This window comes from Callospermophilus lateralis, chromosome 3, assembly GCF_048772815.1.
Source record: "Callospermophilus lateralis isolate mCalLat2 chromosome 3, mCalLat2.hap1, whole genome shotgun sequence".
NCBI lineage: Eukaryota > Metazoa > Chordata > Mammalia > Rodentia > Sciuridae > Callospermophilus > Callospermophilus lateralis.
Window position 1 is genome coordinate 23,386,281 of NC_135307.1, and position 26,576 is coordinate 23,412,856.

General features: G+C 39.4%; 1 protein-coding gene across 1 annotated transcript in view; it reads right to left on the minus strand.

Moving 5' to 3' along the window:
- Positions 1 to 14,230: 14,230 nt before the first annotated feature.
- The window catches only part of Tshr (thyroid stimulating hormone receptor), a 136,192-nt gene continuing 123,846 nt past the window's right edge, over positions 14,231 to 26,576 (minus strand). Inside the window, exons 9-10 of the mRNA XM_076848047.2 lie at positions 17,427 to 17,615; positions 14,231 to 15,722 (exon numbers count right to left, since the gene is read on the minus strand). Of these exons, the coding sequence (XP_076704162.1) occupies positions 14,318 to 15,722; positions 17,427 to 17,615 (1,594 nt within the window). The 3' untranslated portion in view covers positions 14,231 to 14,317. The remainder of the gene's footprint in view (positions 15,723 to 17,426; positions 17,616 to 26,576) is intronic.

The following is a 26,576-nucleotide window of genomic DNA, read 5'->3' on the forward strand; positions in this document are numbered from 1 at the left end:
CCTATTTAACACAGAGATGACATTTAAAACTGACACGATGCTCTGAGTCTTCCTAGTGATCATCTTGTGTGCCTAAGACATACTCTGAGCTACCGATGACACCATTATGTTGATTCCCTCCTTGAAATGTCTCCCTGGCCAGCCTCCTTATTTGTATTCCCCTTCATCGTATTTCTCCTTTTCCTTGAGAGCGAGTGCATCCATAGATGTACTTGTATAGTGTACAACCCACACAACTCTATGCTGAAAGCCTCAAAGTTCTTCATGGTCACCATGTCAAACTTTCTGGTCCATCATGCAAGGCCCTCTAAGATCTGGCTTCCATCTACCCGAATCATGAAGATGCTGACAGGAAACAAATGTCCCACTCAAGGGATTTAACTGGGGAGAACTACAGACTATTTAAGAGTGATGGACGGGGTTGAGGGAACCAATTGGGGTGATGAAACACCCCTATTACAACCACTCTTAGGACTGAATGGATAGGGAAACCCTGGGGTAGAACTGGACCCTGGAGAGAACTTGGAGTTATAGAAGACAAGAGCTGTATCCACGGAGCCACCACTGCTTGAACAGCCAAGAAGCAGAGAGTTATCTGGGATTAAAATCCAAACTCTCTCTCCCCTTGTATTCTGATCCCAAGTCAGTGTCCCTCTGGCCAAACCCACCAAATTCAGAGGAGCACGGGCAATGGTGTCCACTGTGGTCAGTTTCTGCAGGGTAAAAAAGTTGGAGGTTGTGTCCAGGAGAGCAAGAAACATACTGCCTTCCCATCTTCTAGGCCTTGAATCTTGCGCACCAGGGAAGTTGGTTCCTTGTCTTAGGAACATGGCAGGTCACATATTGCTTTGGCTCTACTTGTGCTCATGCCTCTGTCTGCAATGCCTTCCTAGAACCCTTCTGTAGTTATACATTCGGAAACCAGCTCATCCCTTAAATCTCAGCTTAAAGGAGACCTTGAAGACTTCTTCAGTCCTCCATGTGGAATCCTCTAGGCCAGGGATACAAATGGCAAAAGTCTGAAGTATTTACCTTCTGGACCTTACACAAGAAAGTTGGACAGCCTCTGCCCCATCATGTCACTGTCCACTGTGGTAGCCATGAGTCACATGTGCCTACCACACTTGAAGTTTAGCAAGTGAGAACTAAGGAACTGAATTTTTTATTTTAATTAACTCAATTTCAAATTTCCAACTTTGGCCTCCCCTTGTCCATGGAAGTAAAATTCCCTATGTGGATGGCTGAAACCACAAATAGTACTGAACCCAACGACTGAATGCCTTTTCCATCTCAACTTAACAGTTGCACACTATGTCTATGCCACACTTTTGCAGTTGGGGATATGACAGCAAAGCTAGCATAGATTTATTTTTCATTCTTCAAAATTTCTCAAATAAATTCATTCTTACCATAGATCTTCGCAGCCTCAGCCTACGACATTTTTTCTTATTAAACTAAGAACATTTATCTGTTCACTTTACAGCTTCTTTTTGGCATAAATGAATTTCCAGCATCAATACTCTTGCCACTAGTCAGTAAAATAGGGGTTACTTGAATGCACATACTGTGATACTATGACAGTCAAGCTGGTAATTGACAAGGTTGCTAAATGACTAATGGGAGGGTAGTGCATACAGTGAGGATATGCTGGTGAAAGGGATGATTCATGTTCAGGGTGAGCTACAGTTGGATGGTGGGAGATTCCATTGCAGTACTCAGAATGGCACTCAATTTAAAACTTATGAATTATTTATTTCTGGAACTTTTCACTGTACTCAATTCAATTTGGAAATCCTTAGAGTCTATTTGGAAAAATTGGGGTATGTAAATCTATTTTTCAAGTGTAAATTTGAACTTTAAATATGGATCAAGTTTTTCTGAAGATTTGGCTGTTGAATTGCAATGTATTTTAAGTAGACCCTGAATTTCCAAAACCTTATAAGACAAAAGAATATAAATATCTCAGCAAGTTTATATTGATTTTGTGTCCAATTGATAATATTTTGTATATATTGGCTTAAGTGTTTTATTAAATTAATTTTATTCTTTTTTCCTTTTCTGTGACTATTAGAAAATTTATAATTCCATAGTGGCTTGCATTATATGTCTACGGGACAGAGCTGTTCCACAGTAACATTCAGAAACTCTTTGTAATAATTTTTATAGCTGTGAGAGATCTATCTTTCTCTCTAGATTGTAAGTTTCTTTAAGACTGGGACAATTAAAAAAAAATCGATATACATGCCTTTCTTTGTAGAAGGTACTCAGAAAATACACAACAGAAGCTCTATTCAAATACTTTTTCATAGATGCGGATCACCACAGTTTTGTACTATTAAAAGGGAAGCTGAGACTCAATTTCTGTGAGTTACAAAGGTTTTCAATTTATGATCACAAGTGCTGCCTTACTGTGAGATTGATGACTCAATAAACGGGCTCTTTACAGAGAAAACTGTGTAGTGACATCTTTTCTCATGATCTTTAAGGATTTATATAAGGCCATAGCTAATTTTTGGCCACACAGAATTCCTAACTATGTTATAAAATAGATAATTGCCAAATAGTTATGCTATACTAGACATAGGCTGTTCTATTTGGGAGGATGAATTTTAAGGGCTCAGCATCAATTAAACATGACATAAACATGGACAGTAATATATCAGAAATTCAAGTGAAAGCCTATAAATATGATGTGCCAGGGATTGTTTTAGGCTCTTGGATACACTAGTGAATAAAACCAACGAAAACATCCACCCTGTGGAGCTGATATTCTATTTAATTTAAGGTGATACATAAATAAGTACACAGCATATTATGAAGTGATAAATATAGTAGAAAAAAATTAAAATTAGGGGAAAATGAGGGAACTAGGACTACAGCATGGAACAAGTTACAATTTTAAGTTAGAATTGTGAGGACAGGCCTCACTGAACAGGCACCATTTGAGGGAAGGCTTGACAGAGGAAAGGGACTTACCCATTCAGCAGTTGGGGGAAAATCCTTCCAGACAGTGACTGATCGGGGTCGTGGTTCTAGTGGAGGATTTTGTTGATGTGGTCAAGAAAGGACAGAAAGGCAGAGCAGCTAGACTACAGACAGCAAGGAGGAGATTTGTAGGCCTTGTTTAAGGACTTTGGCTTTTTGCTCTGAGAGAACTGGAGAGCCACTTAGAGACTTTGTGCAGAAGAATGGCCGAGTTGAACTTAAGTGTTAAGAGAACTACTCTAGGCGATCTGTTGAGAATGCACCAGAGGTTGGTAAATTGTTCTGCAAAGAGCCGGAGAGTACACGTGACGGGCTCTGTGGGCTTTTACAGTTTCTGTTGCAACTATTCAGTTCTGCCGTTGTTGCACAAGAACAGCCGTGTGCCAGGGAAATGAATGAGAGTGGCTGTGCTTCACTGAAGCATTGTGTATGAACGTTGAAATTTGAAGTTCAGATAATTCGTTTGCCTCAAAATATTCTTCCTTTTTTGATTTTTTTCCTCCATCATTTCAAAATATAAAGCTGTTCTTAGCTATATAAACAAAAAGAGACTATGGACCAATTTGGCTCTGGGGGTGAGGGAATGGTTTGTCAACCCTCCAATAGATTGTGGGGGTAGAAAAGCTAGAACAATGGAGGCCATTTAATAATCCAAGGAAGGAGATGATGGTAATCTACATTGGGATGATGGTATGAGATGTGAAAGCTGCCAAATAAATTTAGAAGGCAAACCATAAAGATTTGGTGGTGTGAATGTAGGATTTGAGAGAGTCAAGGAAAGACTTGGAGACCTTGCTCTGGGCCGTGAATAACTCTTAAGGATTTATTGTTGTTAACTGAGATGAGCAAGACTCATGGGCCATGCAGAAACCATCAAGGGGTGAATAGAGATTGAGAGAAGACAAACAGATATACATAGAGAGAAACCTAGGACCAGGTGGGACATCATCCCCTGATGGAGGATGAATGACCTAGAGCTAGTTCAGGATGTTTATTTTATAGGTTTTCTCATCAAAAGGATTTTCTGTGAGAAAGTTTCTTCTTTCTCATGCAGGATGAAGATCAAAGGCTAGCAGCCAATTGTAACTATCAACTTGAGTTCTTTAATTATCTACCCCTGACAGCTGTGTCTGAATTCAGGGTCAAGACTGTTAGTCCTGTGCCTAGCACAGAATCTCTTTTAAGCAGGGTGTCACCATAGCAATTGGATAGTCTTGACCTGTACCTTTACACAGGAAGTTCCCAGTGCAGGTGTGTAGCTCCAGCTATTAGACAGTCAGTGACCGTGATTTAAATCACCACTCCCGACACTGATGAGAAGTGGGTTTGGGTGTAGAAGAGTTTGGTTTTGGACAAGTTGACTTTTAGGTGTTTGCTAGATACCAATCTGGAGATGCTGGGAAGGCAGGTGGACATCCAAGTATGAAGTTCAGAGAGAGATGTGGCCTGGAGATGTGCTTGGAAGAATCACTGAGGATGGACAGCATTCAAAGCCGTGGGATTGTATCAGATCACTTAAGGAGTATTGACAGAAAAGACCAAAGAACCAAGGACAGAACTCTAGAGAATTATAAGAGGTTGATGCAAAGAGAAGAAAGCAGCAAAAGCTATTGAAAAGGAGCATTCGAGGATGTTACTGGAGAGCCAGAATATTGTGACCTGAAAGCCAAGGGAAGAAAGGGTATCAATACTTAGGAAGGGGGCTTTTTTTTTTTTTTTTTTTCAATGCTGGTGATTGAATCCAGAGCCACATGCATGCTAGGCTGTATGACTGTATTGACTGAGGTACATCCCAAGTCTAAGAGAGGGGACAATTGTATCCAGAACTGCTGATGAATTCCAGTAGGAAGAGATAGAAAGCTAACCTGTGGATTTAGCAACTTGGATGCAAAGATCAGTTTCCTTGGAGCTGTGGGATGGAAAGTCTAATTAGAGTGGGCTTTATAGATATGGGAGAGAAGCAATTTGCATCAGTGATTAAAGGCAACTCTTTGTATTCTGGTTTTGCAACAAAAGAGCCAAAGAAATTATGAAGAAATAAAATCAAGAAGAGATTTTTTTTTCAACATGGAAAAAACAACCACTTATTTGTATATAGATTGGAGATACCAAAAGAAAGGAAGAATCACATTGGTTATACAGCCACGTTTATACAAACTGCCATACTAGTGTCTGTTGTATTCTGCTGATCCTGCAATTTGTACACGTGGAAAAATAAGAATTCATACCCCATTTGAATCAAATGTACGATATGTCAAGATCATTGTAATGTTTTGAGCAACTAATTTAAAAAAAGGAAGAATGCAAAGTATGGTAATTTTATTATTTTATAATAATTTAAAAATAAAAAATCTATACTCCTTTTACTAGAAAAGGGGCATCTATAAGAATTATACAAGGTATGAAGTTGTGGCTCAGCGGTAGAGCACTCACCTAGCACATGTGAGGTGCTGGGTTCAGTCCTCAGCACCACATAAAAATAAATAAAGTCATTGCATCCAACTACAACTAAAAAAAAATTATACAAGATATACAATAACACAAATAACATAAAATACTTCAGTTGGAATAACTATGTGTACAATTTTTTAAATAATGAATCCTATTATGTATAAATATAATACACAAATTAAAATTTTTAAATTTTTTTAATATTAGACAATTTTGTTTGCCATCTTAGAATTTAGAAGCGCCTTTTCTGAAGATAAATTGTATGATACAATTCTGTTGAAGAGACTGAGCTCATGCCTTGATTTTCCTTTCTATTAAGGGAAATAGAAGAAGCATTCAATACCATTTTACCTGCCCTAAAACTATTATTACCATTAGGTTTATGTACTTTTAACTTTATTATCAGCAAGGTCAATAATGATTCTTTCCCCGAAAAATGTTTCTATAGGTAAGTCAAATACTCATTCCATCCCTTTTGGGCTCCTTGTCTTTTATAGTTTATTCAGATAAAATACAATCGAGGAAATACAGAAAATTGGTGGTTGTTAGGTCATCCCATTTCCAAATTTCAATTCAGCATTTTGTTGACAGCTCTTAGAGGACTTTGTAATTGAAAAACCTACATCTTAGATAGAGGAAAGGGTTTATGGGGAGGGAGAAAGGAAGGGAAAGAGGAAGCATTGGGTATTTATGTCAAAATGAACCCCTATTATGTATAACTATAATGTTCTAATAAAAAATATTTAAAAAACCCTTACATCTTACAAACAGTAATCAAGTTCTTAGCAGATTTCTCAGAAGAAATTTCAAATATCTCTGTGGAATTAAAACCAACATCAATCTAATCATTTTCCAGCTTGCTGGTGTCTCCCTGTGCTCAGACTTCGGATGAATGAGCAAACTGACCTTGTTTTTTGCATTATCATTTAAAACCAGATTTTATTAGTATATAAGACTACTTTGTAAGCAACAAATCTGAGACTTGCCTCAGGCATGTTTCAGATTTGTTCCATAAAACCTTGAAGGAAATAAGTGAAATTTGATATTTCTGGACATTTCTTCCAACCATTGGTTTTGATGTAGTCTTGTTAACTTACCAAAAGGTTGAAGGACCTTTCTCTAAAAATGGTGAACAATGGTAGGCAATTGCTCTAAGAGTGAGCTGTGTAAGCACGCGAAGACTAGTCCCTGTATTCCTTTTTATCTAACTGGGACAAGTGATAAGGAGTACCAGCCACAGTGCTCTCTCATGATGTATAACTGTCATCTCTAAACCTGCACCCTTCAACCTGTCACATCACTTCTCTCTCCACCTCTCACTGTTCCCATGGCCTGTGGATGATGATGATGATGATGACGACGATGATGATGATGATTCTTAAATTCAATATTCTTGAATATTAATGTATTCTTCATAGGTTCCCCACACAGCACCAACCATCATCGTCCTCACTCTTTTTTTGGTAGTGGCACGAGGGACTTCTATGTCGAAAGGGGACTTGGACAGGGACAGAGTGGAATAGGTTGAAGAGAGGGTATTGGCGCTTGGATAGGATGGAAGGGTTGCTGTAGTTTGAGCATCTTCCAGATGTAACACAGGATGTGGCTGCAGGATGAGTGGGTTTAGAGAGAAATTTTTGCCTACCCTATAGTTGGTTGAGAAAACAGTTAAAGACACAGAAAAAAAATACTTTAACTTTCTCCAAGTATTGCTCCCACTAGTGGCTGACTATGCTAATTAAAATGAAATGAAGTAGCAACTTGAATGGCTGGCAAGACCTCTGAGAGCCAAAAGTGCTCACTTTTTCCCTTTCACCAGAGTTGGCCTACAGATGGTGAAAACAGGTATGAGGTCAGTCATCTCCTCTTTCATCTGGACCAGGGTGTTGATGGGCCAGGATATCTCATTTCTCCAACATTTGTGGAAGCTATTAATACTTCCCCTGTTCTCTTTCTGTCAGAGTGCTTAAGGAGCTCTGAGAAATCAGAAAAATATCTGAGAGTAAATAGAGTAAAAAATAGAGTAAATTGTTTATTTATAACAAACCCTGTTTCTGCAGACCTGTAAGTCATTTGTCATTATATAGTTTGACAGTTTCTAAGTTAATCATTCCAGAGGCCTTTTGTACATGATGCAGGTGTCTCTTTGAATGATGACTTCATTTCCTTTGGATATATATATCTAGTGTTGGAATTGCTAGATCACAGGGTGGTTCTATTTTTAGTTTTTTGAGGACCCTCCACACTGTTTTCCATAGTGATTGATTTGCCTTCCCATTAACAGTACATAAGAGTTCCCTTTCTTCACATCTTTGTTGGATTTTGTTTTTCTTTAATTTGCGGAGAGATTGCTAACAGCGTTTTAGCTGGGGTGAGGTGGTGTCTCCTTGTGGCTTTCACTTGCATTTCCCTGATGATTATTAGTTATTTTGAGCATTTTCATGTACTTGAGCTATTTCTACAGAATACTGTACTCTAATCCCCCCAAAATGTGGTACAAGGATCCATGCTGCAGTTTTTTAAGACTGTGAGGCACAGGACTAAGATATAAACTTTATATCTTGAGCTCTCAAAAAATAGCAATTATTCATTACTTTCCTAAGTCCTCTTCATCTAAAATACTTCACTAAATGAACAGAATATCCCCAAATTTCCAGGTTAGATTTCAATATTATCCTAAATTATTGGGGTGATTGATTTGAAGTTGTTTATACAGAGTCTTGGTTTCCCTAATCTGCTCAGACTTTAATTTTTTTTACTTATTAAATTAATATAACATGTAATTAGTTGCTTACTTTTCTTATGCTACTTAGAGCAATGCGTTTATGGGAAAACAATTTTGGATCTAATGTGATTATGCTTTCCAGTGGAACAAATATATAGAAGTTTTACTTTCTTAGTGGTTGGCTTATCAGATTCTGCAATTAGGTAGGCACTTTGAAATCATTGGCTTAGATTTATCATACCCTGTAAAATCTAAATTTCATAATGACTAGATAATTACACCCATCATTTTTACTGTGATATTTGCCTCTTAAAACTCTAAATACGTAACTCAATTATCTAAAAAAATTAGCCATTATGCAATGTTCTTTAACTGTCACACTTCTGTTATCTTAAAGTATGATTCTAATGGCTTAAGAAAGTATGTATATATCATCACTATAGAAGAGTAACAATTGAAAAGCTTCCACTGGGTAACTTAGAAATTTATTTTCTCATGGTTCCGAAGGCTGGAAATCCAAGATATTTGTCCTGTCAAGGTTGGTTATTGAGATCTGTCTTCCTGACTTGTAGACAGCGACCTCTTTGCTGTGTGTATGAGGGTGGAAGAGAGGTTACTAGCATCTCTTCTTTTGCAGATACTAGTCTTATCAGATTAGGGTCCCACTCTTATGACCTTATTGAACCTTAGTTATCTCCCTGAAAGCCCTGTGTTCAAATACAGTCACATGGGGTCAGCACTTCAACATATGAACTTGAAGGGACACAATACAACTTCAAGCAATTTTTAGCAGTGCCTAGTCCTTAATCCTGCTCTTCAGAAAAAATCACTAAATCATTCTTTGATTTTAGCCATTATGCTTCTATTATATGCTTATATACCTACTTTTTGAACTATGGATATCTAGACATTAAATCTTTTGGCTGCATAGGATGAACATTAGGAAGTTAGTGGACTGAACATCTCCTCTCTTGGCCTTACATTTTTTTTCCAGTTATTATTTTTAGTTTTTTAACTGATTGACTTTGTAACCTTAAAAAACAAGGTTCTATTTTTTTTTATTCTATGAACTATGCTCAGCCTCCCTTCTCTCCCCATCGGGTAAAAGAGGAGTTTTATCTTCTTCACCACATCCTATGTTTCTCCTGCCCCTGATCTCCTGTATCAATACTTGATCATTAATCATTACTTTCACTTCTCAAGGATTGTGATATTCATGTTCTATTGGTCAGTATAAGTGAGTCTCACACAATTTTATTTCCATGTTATGCCATAGAAACATTATTAATTATAATATAATGCAGTTAAATAGTATACTATGGTATATTAGGATTTATTGAGAAAGAAATTACGTTCCATCTGAAATACAACTTCAAATAATTTTTTTTCACAAAAGAGCATGTGGAGAATATTCAAAAAATGACTCATGTGAATAGAAAATAAGCATGTGTCAAAGATTTTATTCAATGTATGACTTAATGAAAAAAAAAAAGCAGTAAAAAATTGAAAACTGGTCCAAAAAGCATGGAAGAAGCTACGTATATAAAAGCAATTCGACAGTGCTAGAATAAGACACTGGCTTACATGTGATTAATGTCCAATGGGGTCATAAACAATGCAGGGGTTATTTAAATCTCTCAGATAAAGCCAGATGCAGGTGCCTCATGCTTATAATCCTTGCTACTTGGGAAGTTGAGGCAGGAGCATCATAAGTTTGAAGTCAGCCTTGGTAACTAAGAGAAACACTGCCTCAAAATAAAAATTTTAAAGGGCTGGGGATATAGCTCAGTGGTAGAGCATCCCTGGGTTCAAAGTTTTTTGTACTTGGAAAAAAAAATAAAAAGCCCCTACTGAGTCAGCTTCTGTCTTAACAGAGTTGTAAAATAGCCCATAAAATAAGAAGTTAAACCCAGTATTCAATTAAAAAAATCCAGCTATATTTTTATTTAATTCAAAGTTTTAAATCACGGGTCTTACATAATTAAATGAAGTACTTGCATATTTATTATATAAACATGTCATTATTTTGCCTTTACATTTGGATTAAAGTTGGGTGGATTTAAGAGTCTAGATTTAAACTAGTTTTTCTGAAGTCATTGAAGGTGTTGCTCCCTTGTCCCTGGTATGCATTGTTGATAATGAGAAGTGAATTGGCAGTCTGTTAGTCCTACCCAATAGCTGACATTTCTCTCAAGAATTTAGGCTCACCCCTCACGACTCCAACATGTTATAAGTCCTGTTCTACAAATGACTCTTTCCATTAATCCTCTTTAGCACTAAATGGATACTATCAATCATTATCTGTTGAAGAAAATTTCCTCTTCTACTTCCTTGATTATAATGTCTTCCATGTTGTCTCTCAATGTCCAATTGGACAGATGTTGGACTTGGAGATCAGCCTTCTATATACTTCAACTTTTAACTCACATCTTTATTTATCAACATTCTAGGAAATATCCTCTACTTTAACCTCCATTCCTTCTGTTAAATTCTTGCTTTGTCAAATTTGACAAACCCCTAACTCTAGAGCACTACCTTAAAAAAAAAAGTAGGTCGCTATTATTGTAGGGCCTATTATTTTCTCAAATTTCTCTAATGCTATTAATTGGAATTTTAAACCTGGTATTTTGTTTCTGAATTATTTATTTTCTCTGGACAAATGTTATTTTTGTTCATTTTTTATTTTTTGTGTGCTATTATTAATGTGCAATTCATTTTCTTCAAGTTGTCACATTCTTGGTGGCTCATTTACATTTCTGAATAAAGGATGAGAATGGTCAACGTTGGCAGATGGTATGGATTTTCCTCCCATGACACCTCTCCCTACCTGGAGGGACACTGGTGGTGACATCTCTCTTTTTTTTTTTTTTTTTTCCTCGTGGTACTGGGGATCAAACCCAGGGCTTCTCATGTACCAGGCAAGTGCTCTACCACTGAGCTACACAGTGACGCCTCTGTGTCAAGGATGAGGCTTCAATTTGTGTTGCAAAGACAGGAAGTGGGTGATTGGACTGGATTCCTTGTCTACACTGGTCATTTGCCTTCTTTAAAGATCCTGATTTGACTTGGGGCACACACTGGATGGAAGAGATGCCAAGTGACAGACTTTCAATCAATGACCCCAGTTATCCACTCAGTCCTATAACCTTCAGGCTTGGGTCTCAGGGAAGAAGGCATCTTTTCACAGCTACAGCCTGATTCTGTGAGTGTAGTGGAGGCTGCGGACTCCTCCCTTCTGAGTTCCCATCCACTCCAAGCCTTACTTGCCACTTTCAGAAAGCCACCCGAGTCTTTGGTTTGCTGGTGGTTCCAAGCATATTCAGCTTGACCTCATTGTCTACTTCCCCACTATCATTTCAGTGGAATTTGAAAGAGGAAGGTTGGTGGGTGTAGGGCCTCATGCTGAGCTGGAACTTTCGTAGCATTTTAAAACAGAATGCACTGCTACCGGCAAGTGTGTCTTGTCTCCTTATGTATTCAGAATGAGTAAGAGTCATTCCACTCTATTATAATACGATTCCCTCCAAAGACTTCAAGTAGGCAGGGGTATTTGGTCTTAAACTATTACTGCTTTTAAAATGCTTGTGATTTTGATTTTCTGCTTTTATCCTCATTTTTCCTTTATTGCCACTTACATGGTGCTCCCTGTAATATAGGTTCCTCTTCTAATCACCTACTTCTGTTACACACAGTAGCTTATCTGCAAAACAAGTCAATAAATTTGAGAATGTTTTGAGCAACAAGTGTGAGCTTTAGGGCATCAGTTTTTGGGGGGCGGGTATCGGGGATTGAACTCAGGGGCATTCAACCACTGAGCTACATCCCCAGCCCTATTTTGTATTTTATTTAGAGTCAGGGTCTCACTGAGTTGCTTAGCGCCTCACCCTTGCTGAGGCTGTTTTTGAACTGGCGACCCTCCTGTTTTCAGTAGGGCATGAATTTTTAACCTCACTGATTTGGATCTGTCTTCAAATAATTGAAAGATCCCAGCTACTGTGAACTCTAGAAAGGACTTATAGACTTATTACTTTCATTAGAATATTGCTTCAATTCCTAGTACCAATGCGAATCTTTTGCTTGATATATTTGTTTTACTATTTTTCTCTTAGTCATCATCATTATGGATGAATCATATTTCACTAAAAGTAAGTTTTTTTTTTCACAATGAGACCACTTACAGTCAAGATCCAATGTTACACTTAAGTTATTGATAGTCAACTATTTGTTTACTAATAAGGATTCATTAGCAAATGAGCCAATTGTCTTTCCCTCTCTTTAGTTTTAACACACATAATGTTAACCCCCAAAGAAACACAAAATGGAAAGAACGATGCTGTAGGACTCCGAATGATCATTTTATAGAAAGAAAATTTATTTTATGTTGTGGATGCGAATTTTAGTAACAATCTCGTTGAAGTCTATTTTGTAGGACTCTGTCTCCAAAGCACAAACTAGTTCAGCTACTCAAGATAAAACACATTATTTATGAAGACATGATATTTCAAAATGCCACAGGAGAGAAACATGCCAAGAGGTAACACACTTGTTTAATTTCATTAGTTGCACATGAACTGCTAGGAAAGCCACGATTTTAGGTGTTTTATAAGATTTGCTAAGATGTACAAGTGTCAGTGATGGTTATGGTTGTGAACATATTCCAGGTGAATGTCCCAGGAAAGGACCATCTCTGAAGGCCCATTAACCTTATACCACAAATCTAGAATGACAAAAGATTTATGCTGGGGTTCATCAGGCCTGAGAAGCAAACACCATCTCTGCTTGGGGACTCTTCTCTAGCAAGAAATTAGAAGGGTACCATGACTGATAACCTGGCAAGAGAATCCAAGACGAAGCTCCTGGTGATTTTAAGTAAGGAAGCACTGTCAGGGAATAAAGGTTTATATCCAGTGGTCAGCAGGATTGGGAAGAGCAGGAGTATCAGAAGAGAAGACACCTCTCTCTTGACAGCTTAAGTGTGGTATTGTGGGCTGGAAACTGTAAAGATACCAATCCCTGAAGACAAGTTAAGTGCTTAGCAGTGGTTTGGCAAAGTAAAGTAGTAACTAAATAATTGAAACTTGCAGGACTTTTATTCTATTATATCAATACCAATCTGGTGTTGGCCTGATGATTATAGCAATATAGATCTAGTAATGAGATAAATGATTTGGATCCAACTCAATGTAGTCATTCAATGGAAATTTCGGTTCAGAAATTTTTGGAAGCAGACATATTCCTGAGTCATATGTCTGGTTTCAAAAAGGAGACAACAACCCTACAAGATAGGAAAAATAGATTATACTTACCTAGTGGTCTTCTTTCTCTTTGTCATGGAAATCTGTCTCGAGGGAAAGAGACAGACACGGAATTTTAAATGGAAAAGGCCATAGAATCCTTCATTTCCATGGACTTCTGAGGCCTAGTTAATTGGAGTTCAGTTTGTTTTATTAGTCAAATATTTTCTATGTTTCACATCTTTGATGCTATGAGAATAGCCAATAAGATTAATTCTAGTTTTCTAGATCACATGAACTGAAATCTTACCAGTTTCTCCAGGCAACACATAATATCAGGTAGATGCTAGTGAAGAAATGATTAATACTTTCAGAGTCTGGGGGGAAAAAAACCTCAAAGCTAATCTTTTTCCCTTTTTCCTATTTTATAACAGCTATTGAATGGCATCTAGCTGTTTTTATCTTTTTCAGCTTTAAGGAATTAAAACTCTTTGGTTGTATAAGGGAATGTGAAGTTGAATGAGTCAATATGGGGTTGTTTTTATCCTATGGTCACCATTTGCTGAATCTTTAGTATGAAATGCTGTATAAAGGCAAGAAGAACAATGGTTCAGTTTATACTTATTGAACATGTCACACAGGGTCATCTCTGAATTTAGCATGAAGCACGTCTTCCAGAGACCCCAGATTGTTTTCACATCACCTGGGATTCCGATGGTGCTGGTGGCTTCTCTTCCTTCTTGGAGGCAGTGATTAGTTTAATGCTAGTCACTCTCCAGAGATGAACTATGACCTCATGAACCATCACCTGCACAAAGGTTAGGTCAGCTGTGTGTTTGTGTGTCATGAGATTGGAGTGCATGTTCAAGACACCAGCCGGTTGTAAGTCTCCCTACCATTTGTGAGTGGTTATGGGGTCAACTTATAAGACTGTTTGCTTATACTTCTCTGAGATTTGGCCCTGTTTATTTGGAGTTAGGTGGGAATTTTCCAGCAGTTCATAGGCATCCTGCATGTTGGGGAGACTCTGTCCCATGTCCCTGGTAACCTTATGGATCTGAACACCAGTGCTGTTCTTTGGACAAACTCTCTGGTCCTGGTATGCCTGAGCCCGGCGTTTACAGATGCCAAACTTGCTGAGCAGGATGAACACATCTCTCTGGAAAGCCTTGGTGAAAATAGCATACAGGAATGGATTGGCACAGGAGTTCAGTGGATAGAAGAGAACCAGCAAGATTTTGGAGTTGGTAACAGTGATGAGAGGCTTGTTCATAAGTGCCGACAGGGCATAGAAGGAGATTGGAGCCATGCACATGAAGTCGGTGAAGATCAACACAGCCATCCTTTTGGCAATTTTGGTGTCTTTGTCTCCAGGGTTGTACTGGGGATTTCGAACCGTGATGTAGATCTTCACGTAGCAGGAGCACACGATGACGAAGGCCACGATATTGAGCAACAGAACAAGAACAATGTAGGCCAGAGCAAGAGGGGTCTCAGTGTCCATGGGCAGGCAGATACTGACCTTGGCATAGCTACTTATTCCCACCAGAGGGAGCAGGGCAAGCAAGAAGCAGCAAACCCAGCCGCCAACCATGATGACATAGGCATGCCTGAGGCGGATCTTCCGGTCCAGGCGCATGGCAAAGGTGATGGCATACCAGCGCTCCAGGGTAATGACCGTCAGTGTGTACACGGACAACTCGCTGGCAAAGACAGTGAAGAAACCAGCTGTGTTGCACCCAGCACCTGTCTGCCAGTCGATGGCATGGTTGTAGTACTCAGAGTGCGTGTAGAGGTCCACGGAGGCAATGAGAAGCAGGTATATCCCCATGCAGAAATCTGCAAAGGCCAAGTTGCACATCAGAAAGCGTGGGACGGTCAGCTTGTAGTGGCTGGTGAGGATAATGAACAGGACAAAGATATTGCCCAGAAGAGCCAGCAGACTAACAAACCACACCACGATTCTCAGGAACTTGTAGCCCATTATGTCTTCACAGGGGTTGAACTCGTCTGACTTGGGGGTACACACCATGTCTTCATTGTCCCCGCACACAGTGTAGTCATAATGGTTGTCAAAGGCTTGTAAAGTCTCTTCTTGGGCATTTTTGAGCTCCTGGCCAAAACCAATGATCTCATCCTCTTGCTCTTCAAAGAAGACGTAATAATGGGAGTTGCTGTGGGTATCCTGGAACTTGGAGTTTTGCTTGTATTCAACATTGCTATCACCTGAATCTTCTTCATATTCCTGGTAGATGGGACCATTCACAGATTTTCTATGACGCAGACTCCGGATACTGCTCTCATTACACATCAGGGACTCAAGGATTCTGCAAGGCAGCAGAAAAATGAGTTGCAGAAAAAATGTTTGCTTAATATCAGGAGACCCACAACACTTGGAAAAAGATTTCAGTGCTTATGATAATGTACATGATTCTACAAGATTTTACATGATCTGGCCAGGATTGTCTCTCCTACACCATTTCCTATTACCCCCCACTCTTTCCTACTGTGATCCAATGACATTGCTCTTATTTCTCCTCTATAACCACTTCAAGCACAGCAATAATAAAAAAAAGCATGATATTTATCTAGTCTATGTAGGTCTATCTAGTCTATCTAGTCTATCTAGTCTATGTAGAACCTGGCTCTACAGTTCCAGCTGTTTTCCCTGGAGCAGGTCTGTGAACCTTGGCTTATTCACTTGGATTGTGGGTTAATGAGATATTTCACATAGTTTATTAAAGAAGTAGATCAGTATTTTTTTAAAGCTCTTACAACAGCACCTGCAATATTGGGAGTGCATATATATGTTGGATATTGTTTTTTATTGTTATTATTATTCCCACTGAGAGCTCTAGAATTCCATATCTCCTTTGCCTGAAGACTGGTGGCTGCCTTGACTCATTATTCAATATTAAACTCAAATGTCCCTTTCTCAGAGGAGTCTTCCCTGATCTCCTTACAACAAAAGGAATTCACCTTGCTTCAGCTGCTGATCAGGTTTTGATTCACCTAACGAGATCTGGATAAAATGTCCAGTGGGGGCTGGGGCTGTAGCTCAGTGGCAGGGCACCTGCCCCTCACATGTGAGGCACTGGGTTCGATCCTCAGCACCATATAAAAATAAATAAATAAAGATATTGTGTTCATCTACAACCAAAAAAAAAAAAAAAAAAAAAAAAAAGAAACGTCCAATGGGCTAGCACTTCTATCCAGTTGGGAGATTAAGGAGAAGCCTGGATCCTTTCCATCCCTCCCTGCTCCTTTCCTACTTAGTGCCACATGGAGTCAGTATAGTCTGCTGCTTCCATCCTCTTGCCCCTCTTCTAGTTTTCTGCAGCCATTACACCTGTTGCACAGTTGTTTAACTTGCCACTTTGCTTCTGCCCCCACAACTAGGTCCCAATTCTTTTCTGACTACAAATATGAGTGTAGAAAGTCAACTTGCAGCCACTTACAGAGAAGCTGAGGGGGCCTGAATAAGAGATTAATGAAGGTGGACTTAGGAGAACAGGTAAAGACATAAAACATTTTTAAGACATGCTGGGATAACACAGCTAGAAACTGGCAGGGCTGGGATAGAAGCCGAGCTGATTCTAAAACGATGTACACGCAACCAGCGAGTTATGACAGGTGCAAGGTCCTGATGGATCAGGTAGTCCAATTGCATGTGTTGTTGATAAGTGTGTCCTTGTGGTTGTGGTGTTGTTTATGTGTTGCATCTGGAGGCCAGAAGTCATGTCTTGTAACCTCTTACAAGGTGCTACATGACCTGGTCACACCTGTCCCGACTATGCCATCTTTTACTAAACCTCACCTCGGCTATTACTATTCAGAGACACTGACCTTCTTTCTCGTCCGCAACCACTCGGCATCTTCAGGGTTATTGTGCCCCTACATTTCCTGTTCATACAGATGCTTCCAATTCTTTTCCACCTGCTTTTCAAACCACAGAGTTTCTTCCCCAAACCCAGAAATTAACTCAGCCTCTACCATGGCCTCTCATCACTTTCTGGGTCCCTACCACTTACCCTCTGATTTTCTTCTGATTCTTAAAAGCACAGCAGTGGCTGGGATAAGAAAGGTCAGCCCGTGTGAGGTGAAGGAAGCTCAAGGAAAGTGGAAGTTTCTTAAGAGTCCAAGTGTTTCTTGCTATCAGTTCCTTCAGGTGCTCCAGGCCTTTGGACGGCAAGGCAGTGACACTGGTGTAAGACACGTCCCTGGAACACAGAGAACAGAACAACACAGAGAGGCAGTGAGCAGCCAGGGTCTTCTATGTTTGGCCAGAAGATCAAACAGACCCCAGATCAACAAGGAGCTCTTTTAGCTACTGAATACGTAACTCACTTCTTTACATAGACTCCCTGCTCCAAGAAGGGGTACTAGACTTCTACATCAATATGTCATAGCAATTCCCATTTTTATTGCTGGAAATTTTGGAATCCACCAACACAAATACTATTTCTGCAGACATTTTATTCTACCCCTCAGAATATGTGAGAGCTCTTGGAATCAGAGATGGGTGTCAAGTTTACTCAGCAAAATGACACCATGCAACTAGTAAATGGCCTCAAGAGGCAAGAGAAATAAAATTGAACAGGCTCAATGGGACCTAAATTGTTACGAGTCTCTGTGAGAGTTTTGGACTGATCTAGGTCAACAACAGTATTGTGAAAATGATTCTAATAATGTGGAACTTGGAAGTCCTAGCCAGTTACATTATGAATCCATGACTAAGAAACAATGCCCCCCTCCAGTTTCTTTAGAAGACTGTAATGTGTACCTATAAAGACAATGAGAAATGAGATTAAAATCACTTTCACAAACTATGGGAGGGAGAAGTGGTGGAGGCTGGAAATTGTGTAATAATGTTAATTACTAAAGTAGATGGCCTTTAATTGACAATCTCTGTTCTCTCAATCCAGAGAGTCCACATTATATGTCTTGCTCTATCATTTTTACTAGGACTAGATAATAGATTGAATGAAACCATGAATATTTAACCTAGCATCCCTCTTATTTTATATTTTATAAGTGAAAATATTTGCTAAGCATTCCTTATGGAAAGTCTTTACATTTTAAAATGTAACTTAATTAGTAGTTTCTGATTAGCAAATGAATTCTAATATTTTCAGCTTCTTTCTGCACATGATTATAATAGGGCTTAGGTGGGATTTAAATTTTCAAGGTCCAAGGTTTCCAGAACTTTCTACTATTTTGTTGTTGTTGTTGCTTATTTGTATGAACACAAAGCTCACAAATTAACCCCATTATCCTTGCAGAATTGTGACTCTTGTGGGGCAAGGTTACACATTTGCTATCTTGGTTTGTATTTGACATAAAATTCTGTCATTTAGTATTTTCCAAACTTGCCTGGTGGTAAGCATGACTTGTGGTGCTTGTTACTATGTGATCTCTAGGTGATTTCTAACATCAGGCAAATAAGTTTGGGAAATTGGCATAAACACGTTTACAGTTAGTGAGAGAGCTGTTGGAGGGGTTTTGGAGATGTGGAGTAAGTCAAGCTGGATTTCATTCTGCTGCCTCATCTACTCTTTCAGCAAAGTTGACTTCAAGGTATGGCCATTTTTTTTGCCTCCAGTTTTCTGGAAGATATATATATCTTTGTCCATGGTGCTTTCAGGTCAATGAGAAAAGAAAACATATCTTAGCTCATTCTCCGTGCCTTGCTATTTGCTAGATACACTGCTTACATGTTATGTGAAAGAATTTATCCTTCCAAGGAGTGTTTGCATTTTAGAAGATATTCCTGGAGAAAACTTTCAGTTATTGCATCGCAAAATATTCCCAAACTGTAAAGTCGTAAAGTTTCAGTTACTGTATTGCACAAACACTCCAAAACTAAGTGCCATGAAGCCATAACATTTTTATTATAAAAATAACTTTTGTGGCAGGGTGTGGTGGTGCACACCTGTAATTCCAGTGTCTCAGGAGGCTGAGACAGGAAAATCACAAGTTCAAAGCCAGCCTCAGCAAAGGTAAGGTGCTGAGCAACTCAACAAGACCCTATCTCTAAATAAAATACAAAGTATGGCTGGGGATGTGGCTCAGTGGTTTAGTACCCCTGAATTCAATCCCTGGTACTCCACTGCCCTCCCCCCCACCACCAAAAGAATATCTTTTGTGGATCAGGAATGTGAATAGGGCATGGCGGGGATGCAGTGTCTCTGCTCAGCTGGGAAGACCTGAAGTCCGAGGTGACGTGAGAAATAGAAAATCTGGTGGTTTATTTTCAGAATATAGTATTCAGCCTTAATTGGATCCAATTGTGTAGCCATTTTAACTATAGCCCTTCTCTTTGCCTCCCCCAATTTTAAAGTTAGCCAGTCACATAGACTGTAACCCTGAGCTCCTCCAATCAGGATGAAGGGTAGTGCCCCATTAGGGATATAAGCAGCCAGGGACTACCTGGGACAGGCACACTTGCTAACCTGGCTCCCAGCCGGGTTCTGTAGCTCGCCCTTCTGGCAGAAGTAAAGTTTGCCTTGCTGTATGGTTTGGATGTATGATATCCCCCAAAAGCTCACATGTGAGACAATGCAAGAAGGTTCTGAGAAAAAAATGGAGAGCCTGAATTAATCACCCGGTGGGATTAACTGAGTGGTAACTGAAGGCAGGTGGGATGTAGTTGGAACAGGTGAGGCATTGGAGGCGTGGCTTTGGGGTATATATTTGTTTCTGGTGCGTGGAGTCTCTCTCTCTGCTTTCTGATCACCATGATGTGAGCTGCATCCCCTGCCACACTCTCTAGCTGTGATGTCCAGCCTCACCTCCAGTCCGGAGAAATGGTGCCTGTCTTCTATGGATAGAGACCTCTGAAACCGTGAGCCCTCAAATAAAACTTTTCTCCTCTATAATTGTGCTGGTTGGGTCACAGCAGCAAAAAGGCTGACTAAAACACATGCCCACCCACTTTGAAGCATGTGTTTGATTTCTGGTGGCACCTCAGTATTTCTAACAGTGACCTGATTGCTGGAGGCTGGAGTGACCTACAGGCTCCTTCCTTGGCATGTCAGAGGAGCAGACTCAAAGGCAGAGCTCATAGCTGCTCCATATGGCTTGGGCTTCTCAGGTATGGGAGATTCTAAAAGAACTAGTGAATTCAAGGGCAGGGGATATAGAACCCACTTCTTAATGGAAGGCATGTCAAAGAATTTGGTGCCTTATTGTGATCTAACTTGTGGAAATATCACTGAGGCAGATATTTGTGGGAGAAACTGGTAGGTTACCATTTTGAAAATCAGCATTTAGGGTCCAAGCACTACCCTGGACCCCAGCATGAGAATCATCTGCGTTACAGACTCAGCCACATCCCCAAACAAATGAATTAAATAATCTCTTATGGTGGAGCCCAGGAGTCTGTATTAGGTAAGATGCTCCACAGAGCTCATTTAGAAGCACCTCTCATTTCTTAAAACATTTTTTTTTTAAATGAAGAAGGCAGATACGAAAATTTAGACAAAGAAACAAGGCATGTTGGTTCCAAATGAAGCAAGAATTTAAAGACAAGTCTTCAATGTAGATAGGTAATGGGGTCTGATGGAGAAAATGGAGGCCTGCCCCTGGGAGATTGGAATGTTAATGCCTCCAGAGCCCTGATACTCCACCCTCCCCCCCACAAAAAAAAGAATAGCTTTGTGGATCAGGAATATGAACAGGGCATCTGCTCTGTGATGTGTGAGGCTCAGCTTGGAAGACCTGGAGATTACCTGCCTATACTATATTCATCAAGATTACCCCACCTCCCACCCCTCTCTCATTCTCTCTCATTTCTGATCACCATGTGAACTGCTTCCCTCTGTCACACTCTTCCTCCATGATATTCAGCTTCACTAGAGGAATGGATCCAGTTGCTTATGGACTGACACCTCTGAAACTGTGAGCCCTTAAATAAACTTCTCCTCTTTTACAGTTGTTTTGATCAGGTCCTTTAGTCACAGCAGCAAAAAAGCTGACTAAAACACATCCATTCTTTTTTTTTTTTCCATTTTTTCAGTGGACACAACACCTTTATTTTATTTTTAAGTGGTGCTGAGGATCAAAGCCTGTGTGCCCTGCGCATGCCAGGCGAGCACGTTACTATTTGAGCCATATCCCCAGCCCCACTCCTTATCCTATATTTCTCAAGGTCCTGCAGGTCTGGCCCTTGACTAGCTCTCCAACCTCATCTCGGGGACCTGCTGTAACTCTACGTATCCATTAAGCCTATTGCTGCTAAAGTGATCCTGTTTACTTCCTGATGCAGGTTGCTCTCCTTGTACTACTTTACATTTACAGGGTCAAGCAACTACTATCCTTTTATTTTCTTGTTGAAAATTTATCTTCTCTTACACTTTTAAAAAGACATTCTGGGTGATATCAGAAAGGAAAGCAGAAGCCCCTTTATATTACCCAATAGATTTAGCATTTCCTCTCCACTCAAAATATCCCCAATGGAATGAATCTTCCCTCTAAACCTATTGATATATTTTATTTCATATTTTCTATCCACCACATCTCAGGATTTGAAGCTTCAGGGTCCTCATGGAGTCTTTCTTGACCTTGTCTTAGATTTATGCTGTAAAAATCTAGAGTAAAATGCAATTGTGCTCTCCCCACCCACCAGATGCCAGCTTAGCTGGTTCTCATTGCTACGGTTTTAGTTTGAGCCTGAATTACTTTTCACCCAAACCTTGCAAAAATTCCAAGATGGTGCCAGAAATATCTTTTATTAATCCCACCTTCAAACTTAGTACAGATGTTCTTTCTAAAACATGATCTCATTGTTTTGCTCACCAGCTTGAAACCCCCTGCTTGCTCCAATGTCTACAGAATGAAATTTGAGCTTCTTAGACTACTTCTCCTTTCCCCACTAGGGGTACCTTCCTGAACTCCTGTGTCATCTTCTTGATCTCCCACATTTCTTTTTCTTTTTTTAAAATTTGCTTCTCTTTTTTCCCCCCCCTCATTTCAATGGAGCACATTTTTTCAAATAACTTTTTAGAAAGGTCATACTAAAGAGGTATTTTCTATTTTCTTTCCAGTCTTTCTCTTGCATTCAATTAATGTTTTACCTGGCTGTAAAATTTGGGATTGCAATAATTTATTTAAAAATATAAATTTCTTCAGAATTTAAAAGACTTTACCCTGCTGAATTCTAGTAACCAGTGTTGATTTTGGTAAGTACAATGCCATTTAAGTTCTTTGGTCATTGACTTGTTTTGACTCGGGAAGTTGTTGTTGGCAGTGGTAGGGATTGAACTCAGGCTCTTTTGCATTCTGAGCCTGCACTCTAGAACCCCAGCTCTCTGGAAGTTTTTATGGTGTGAAATTTCATTAAGATGTGCCTTGATGTGAATCTTTTTCTATTTATTGCACTGGGCACAGGGAGTTGAGGGGCCCCTTCAGTCTGGAGACCTGACTGAAGGTCTAGAAATGTTTTCAGCTCTAGAAAGTGTTCTTATATTGTTCCCAGGATAACTTACTACTCTTGTTTTCTCTGCTTCTCTGAAATTCCTACTAAGTAGAAAAGGAACCTTCTGAGTTACTTAGACATATCTCCTTCTTTGGTTGTCATTTTCTCCTGTTACTTTTATTAAGTCTTCTGGTAGAATTCCCTCACTGTATTTCCCATCTCTTGTACTGAATTTTTAATTTTTGCTTCGCAAGAACTGGGACTCTGCCTGTTCTGTTCACTGTAGTACTTTTGACAAATAGGCTGGTATTTGATCAACAGAAAGCTCTGAATATGGATTTGTCAGATGCATGAGTACATTTTTTTTTTTAAGAGTGCTTTCTTGGTTTTGTTCCTTTTGTGATGGGATATTTGAGGATGCTCACCACACATTTGGGGTATGGGTTTTACTACACTTGATCATAACCCAAAGACCAAGAAGCAACGATGCATGAGTTTTACATTTAGATTATCTATTTGAACTTTCTTTTTTAAAAAATATTAATTTTCAGTTTTAGGTGGACACAATATCTTTATTTTATTTTTATGTGGTGCCAGGAATTGAACCCACTGCCTCATGCATGCCAGGCAAACGCGCTACCACTTGAGCCACATCCCCGGCACATTCAGATTATCTAGATCTGAATTCCAGCTTCTGCACTTATTACCAGTCATTCAGCATTTGTGTGCCTCAGTTTCCTTATCTTGGGCTTGTTGAATAGTAGCTGAGAGTGTGTTCTCATAAATTATTATAATCGTTAGTGTTGTTATAGTAATAGAGCTGAAATATTTTCTTAGATTTATTGCAGGTCACTAATTATTGCTTTGTTAATAATTCTTTTCTGATTTCTGTAATGTCTGATTTCTATAGGCTCATTTCCCCCCATTTGTTTAACCTGTGTTTCAATCTTTCACATTAGAAGCATTCTGTGGTGATCCTTGGTTACACATTCATACTTCAGAGCAAGTTTTTCCACTGGCAGATTTTGATTAAGGGCAATTATATAGAAAGCTAAAAATTATGTTGTTGGGCTTTAAAATCCCAGATGGTGGATACCTTTTTTGTCTTAGAATTTTCCAGAATTTTAATAAAAGAGATTTAAGACCTCTAGCTCAAAGGGGAGCTATTTGGATGTAGGCATTTTGACCTTCCATGAATTCTTCTGATTTTATGTTTCATTCTTGCCATTGCCAACACATCACCTCTAAATCGCCCCTCAAAGGTTCTGTGTAGAGCAAGGCAGCTGACTGTCTGCTCCCTGGACTCCTCTAAGCTTTCCCTTCCACCTTTTTTTTTTTTTCTTTCAGGATTCCATAGTTCTCCAGACCATCAATATGTCTTATGTGTCCTCTTGCCCTTGTGGATTTATGTGTATTAAAAATTCCTTCCTCATCTTTTCAGGAGGATCTGAAGAGGAAGAAGAAATACAAGTGTAGGTTGAATGTATCATCTTTAACTTTTTTTTTTTTTTTTGTAGTTGGATGGACTTTTATTTATATGTAGTGCTGAGGTTCAAACCCAGTGCCTCCTACATGCTAGGCAAGTGCTCTATCACTGAACCACAAACCCAGCCCCTCATCTTTAACTTTTAATCACCATGTAGAACAATGCAGCAGCTTGGACCAAATAGTCGTTGAGTGTTGAGCCACATGAGACAGTCTCCTGGCTCTGGAGTTGTGGAGAAAGACCCTTACTCTGAAGTGAGTCATTCTAAAGAAATTCAACAAGTCAGGGACCATTTTAAGTTATTTGAACCTGTGTCTTCTATTTACCCCAATTTTTATTTTGTCACTTTGAATTCAGGATTTTCCATTAGCATGACTTCTCTTCTAAAACCATACCTTGAACATACAGTCAAAAAGTTGTTTATTTCAGAGTGAGAAGTATATGGAGAGTTGCTATCAGTAGCTAGAAGATCTGAGTCCATCTGTGATGGGAGTCACAGGGATGGAAACCTACTAGCCAGAGAGAGGGCTTCCTCTTACTGACTCTGGCACTTTCCTTGAAGAGCTCTTCAAGTGATGGGCACTGAATTCCATGAGAATTTGTCTCTAGCAAGTGTTTACTTACAAATCAGGATGCAGCTAAGCTGAGGCTGGCAGAAAATTTGAAGTCTAATTGTATGGGTCATGGGAACCATCTCAAGTGTTTAATGAAAGTAACAAGACCTGGGCTGGGAATGTGGCTCAAACGGTAGCGCGCTCCCCTAGCATGCCTGTGGCCCAGGTTTGATCCTCAGCACCACATACAATCAAAGATGTTGTGTCTGCCGAAAACTAAAAAATTTTTAAAAAGTAACAAGACCTGAATTTGGAAGGAGGATTATACACAGTGTTACACACAGGGCAGGAGTATCACCAAAATTTAACAATGCCAACTGGTAATTGATGTTGTAGGAAGAATGAATTTCTTCTCTGAAATAATTATGTACTCTAGCACTGTTCAAACATTGGAATAATTTCCATTTTTGTGAGCTATTTTATTTAAAATTAAGTTTTGAGAAAGTCAATTGCAAACTAAATAAGCACTAATTGGCTTGCCAAATTTCCAATATCAATTGTTAATGTAGAAGCTGTGTGTAGACACATTTGTAAATTGGTAGATGAAATGCAACTAAGAGCAAATAGATGAATTAAGTACATATAGACAATTTAATGAATTTGTTGATACTAAATTAAAATAAAGGCTTAAAAGCTATTACATTCAAGACAGCGAGCTTGCCTCAATGTGTTTAAATGCATGTCATGTTTTAAAATTCTCTTATTTAACAATGCTTTGATTGCTCTCTGTCTGTAGGCACTTCTAGATGCTAGGACTATAGCGGTAGAACTAAATGGGCAGATATTCCTGCTTTACTCATGCACACCTTCTAGTGGGCAGAGAGGACATATAGTATATTAGATGATGATAGGTGCTGTAGGAAAAATGAAGAAAAAAGGAAGAGGCTGGAAGTGAGTCACAGAGATGGGGGGGAAGATGTCATGGAGGGCCTAATTGATAATATTGTTGAACAAATGTCTACAGGAGATGAGGGAGAGAGCCATATCAATCTCCAGGAAAAGAGCATGCCAGACAAGGACCCATCAGTGTAAAGATTCTGAGATAGCTTTGGCAGAAATGATCAGGGGTTCAGTTTTGGAGCTCAGGCGGATTTGTCGCTCTCTCTGAGGGAGGTCCAGTCCCTACCAAATAGCCTGGAGGTAGAGAAGAACAGTCCCAGCTGAGGGGCTGGGACCAAGGCATCCAGGACTACTATAATCAGGGCTGAGGGTGGAGGAGCATAGGAGAGAAGTCATGAGGGTGAGTTGCAGAGAGCTCTGTAACTGTTCCTGATATTTCCATAGTAACTCAGTTACTGTCCTTATCATCAGATCAGGTTTCCCCCAATATAGTATCAACATGTCTTCCAAACACTCTTTTTTGACCCAAGTTGGATTTTTCACCTCTGAACTCTGTTTTCTTGTAGGCTTACCTTTATTCTTTCTGAGACAAGGGTGTGTCTGGCATGTTTGAGGAAGCGAGGAAATCAATGTGGCCAGAACAGTGACAGTGAGCTGGTAGGAAATGTTGGACAAGTCAGAGAGGTAGCAGGGAACCTGATCCTACGTGGTCTTGTTGGTCATCAAAAGGTCCTCATCTTTTCAATGGACTGAGATAAAAAGCTTTCAGAGAAATGATATAATCTGACTTATTTCTAAAGGATCTAACTTGGGCTGGGGATGTAGC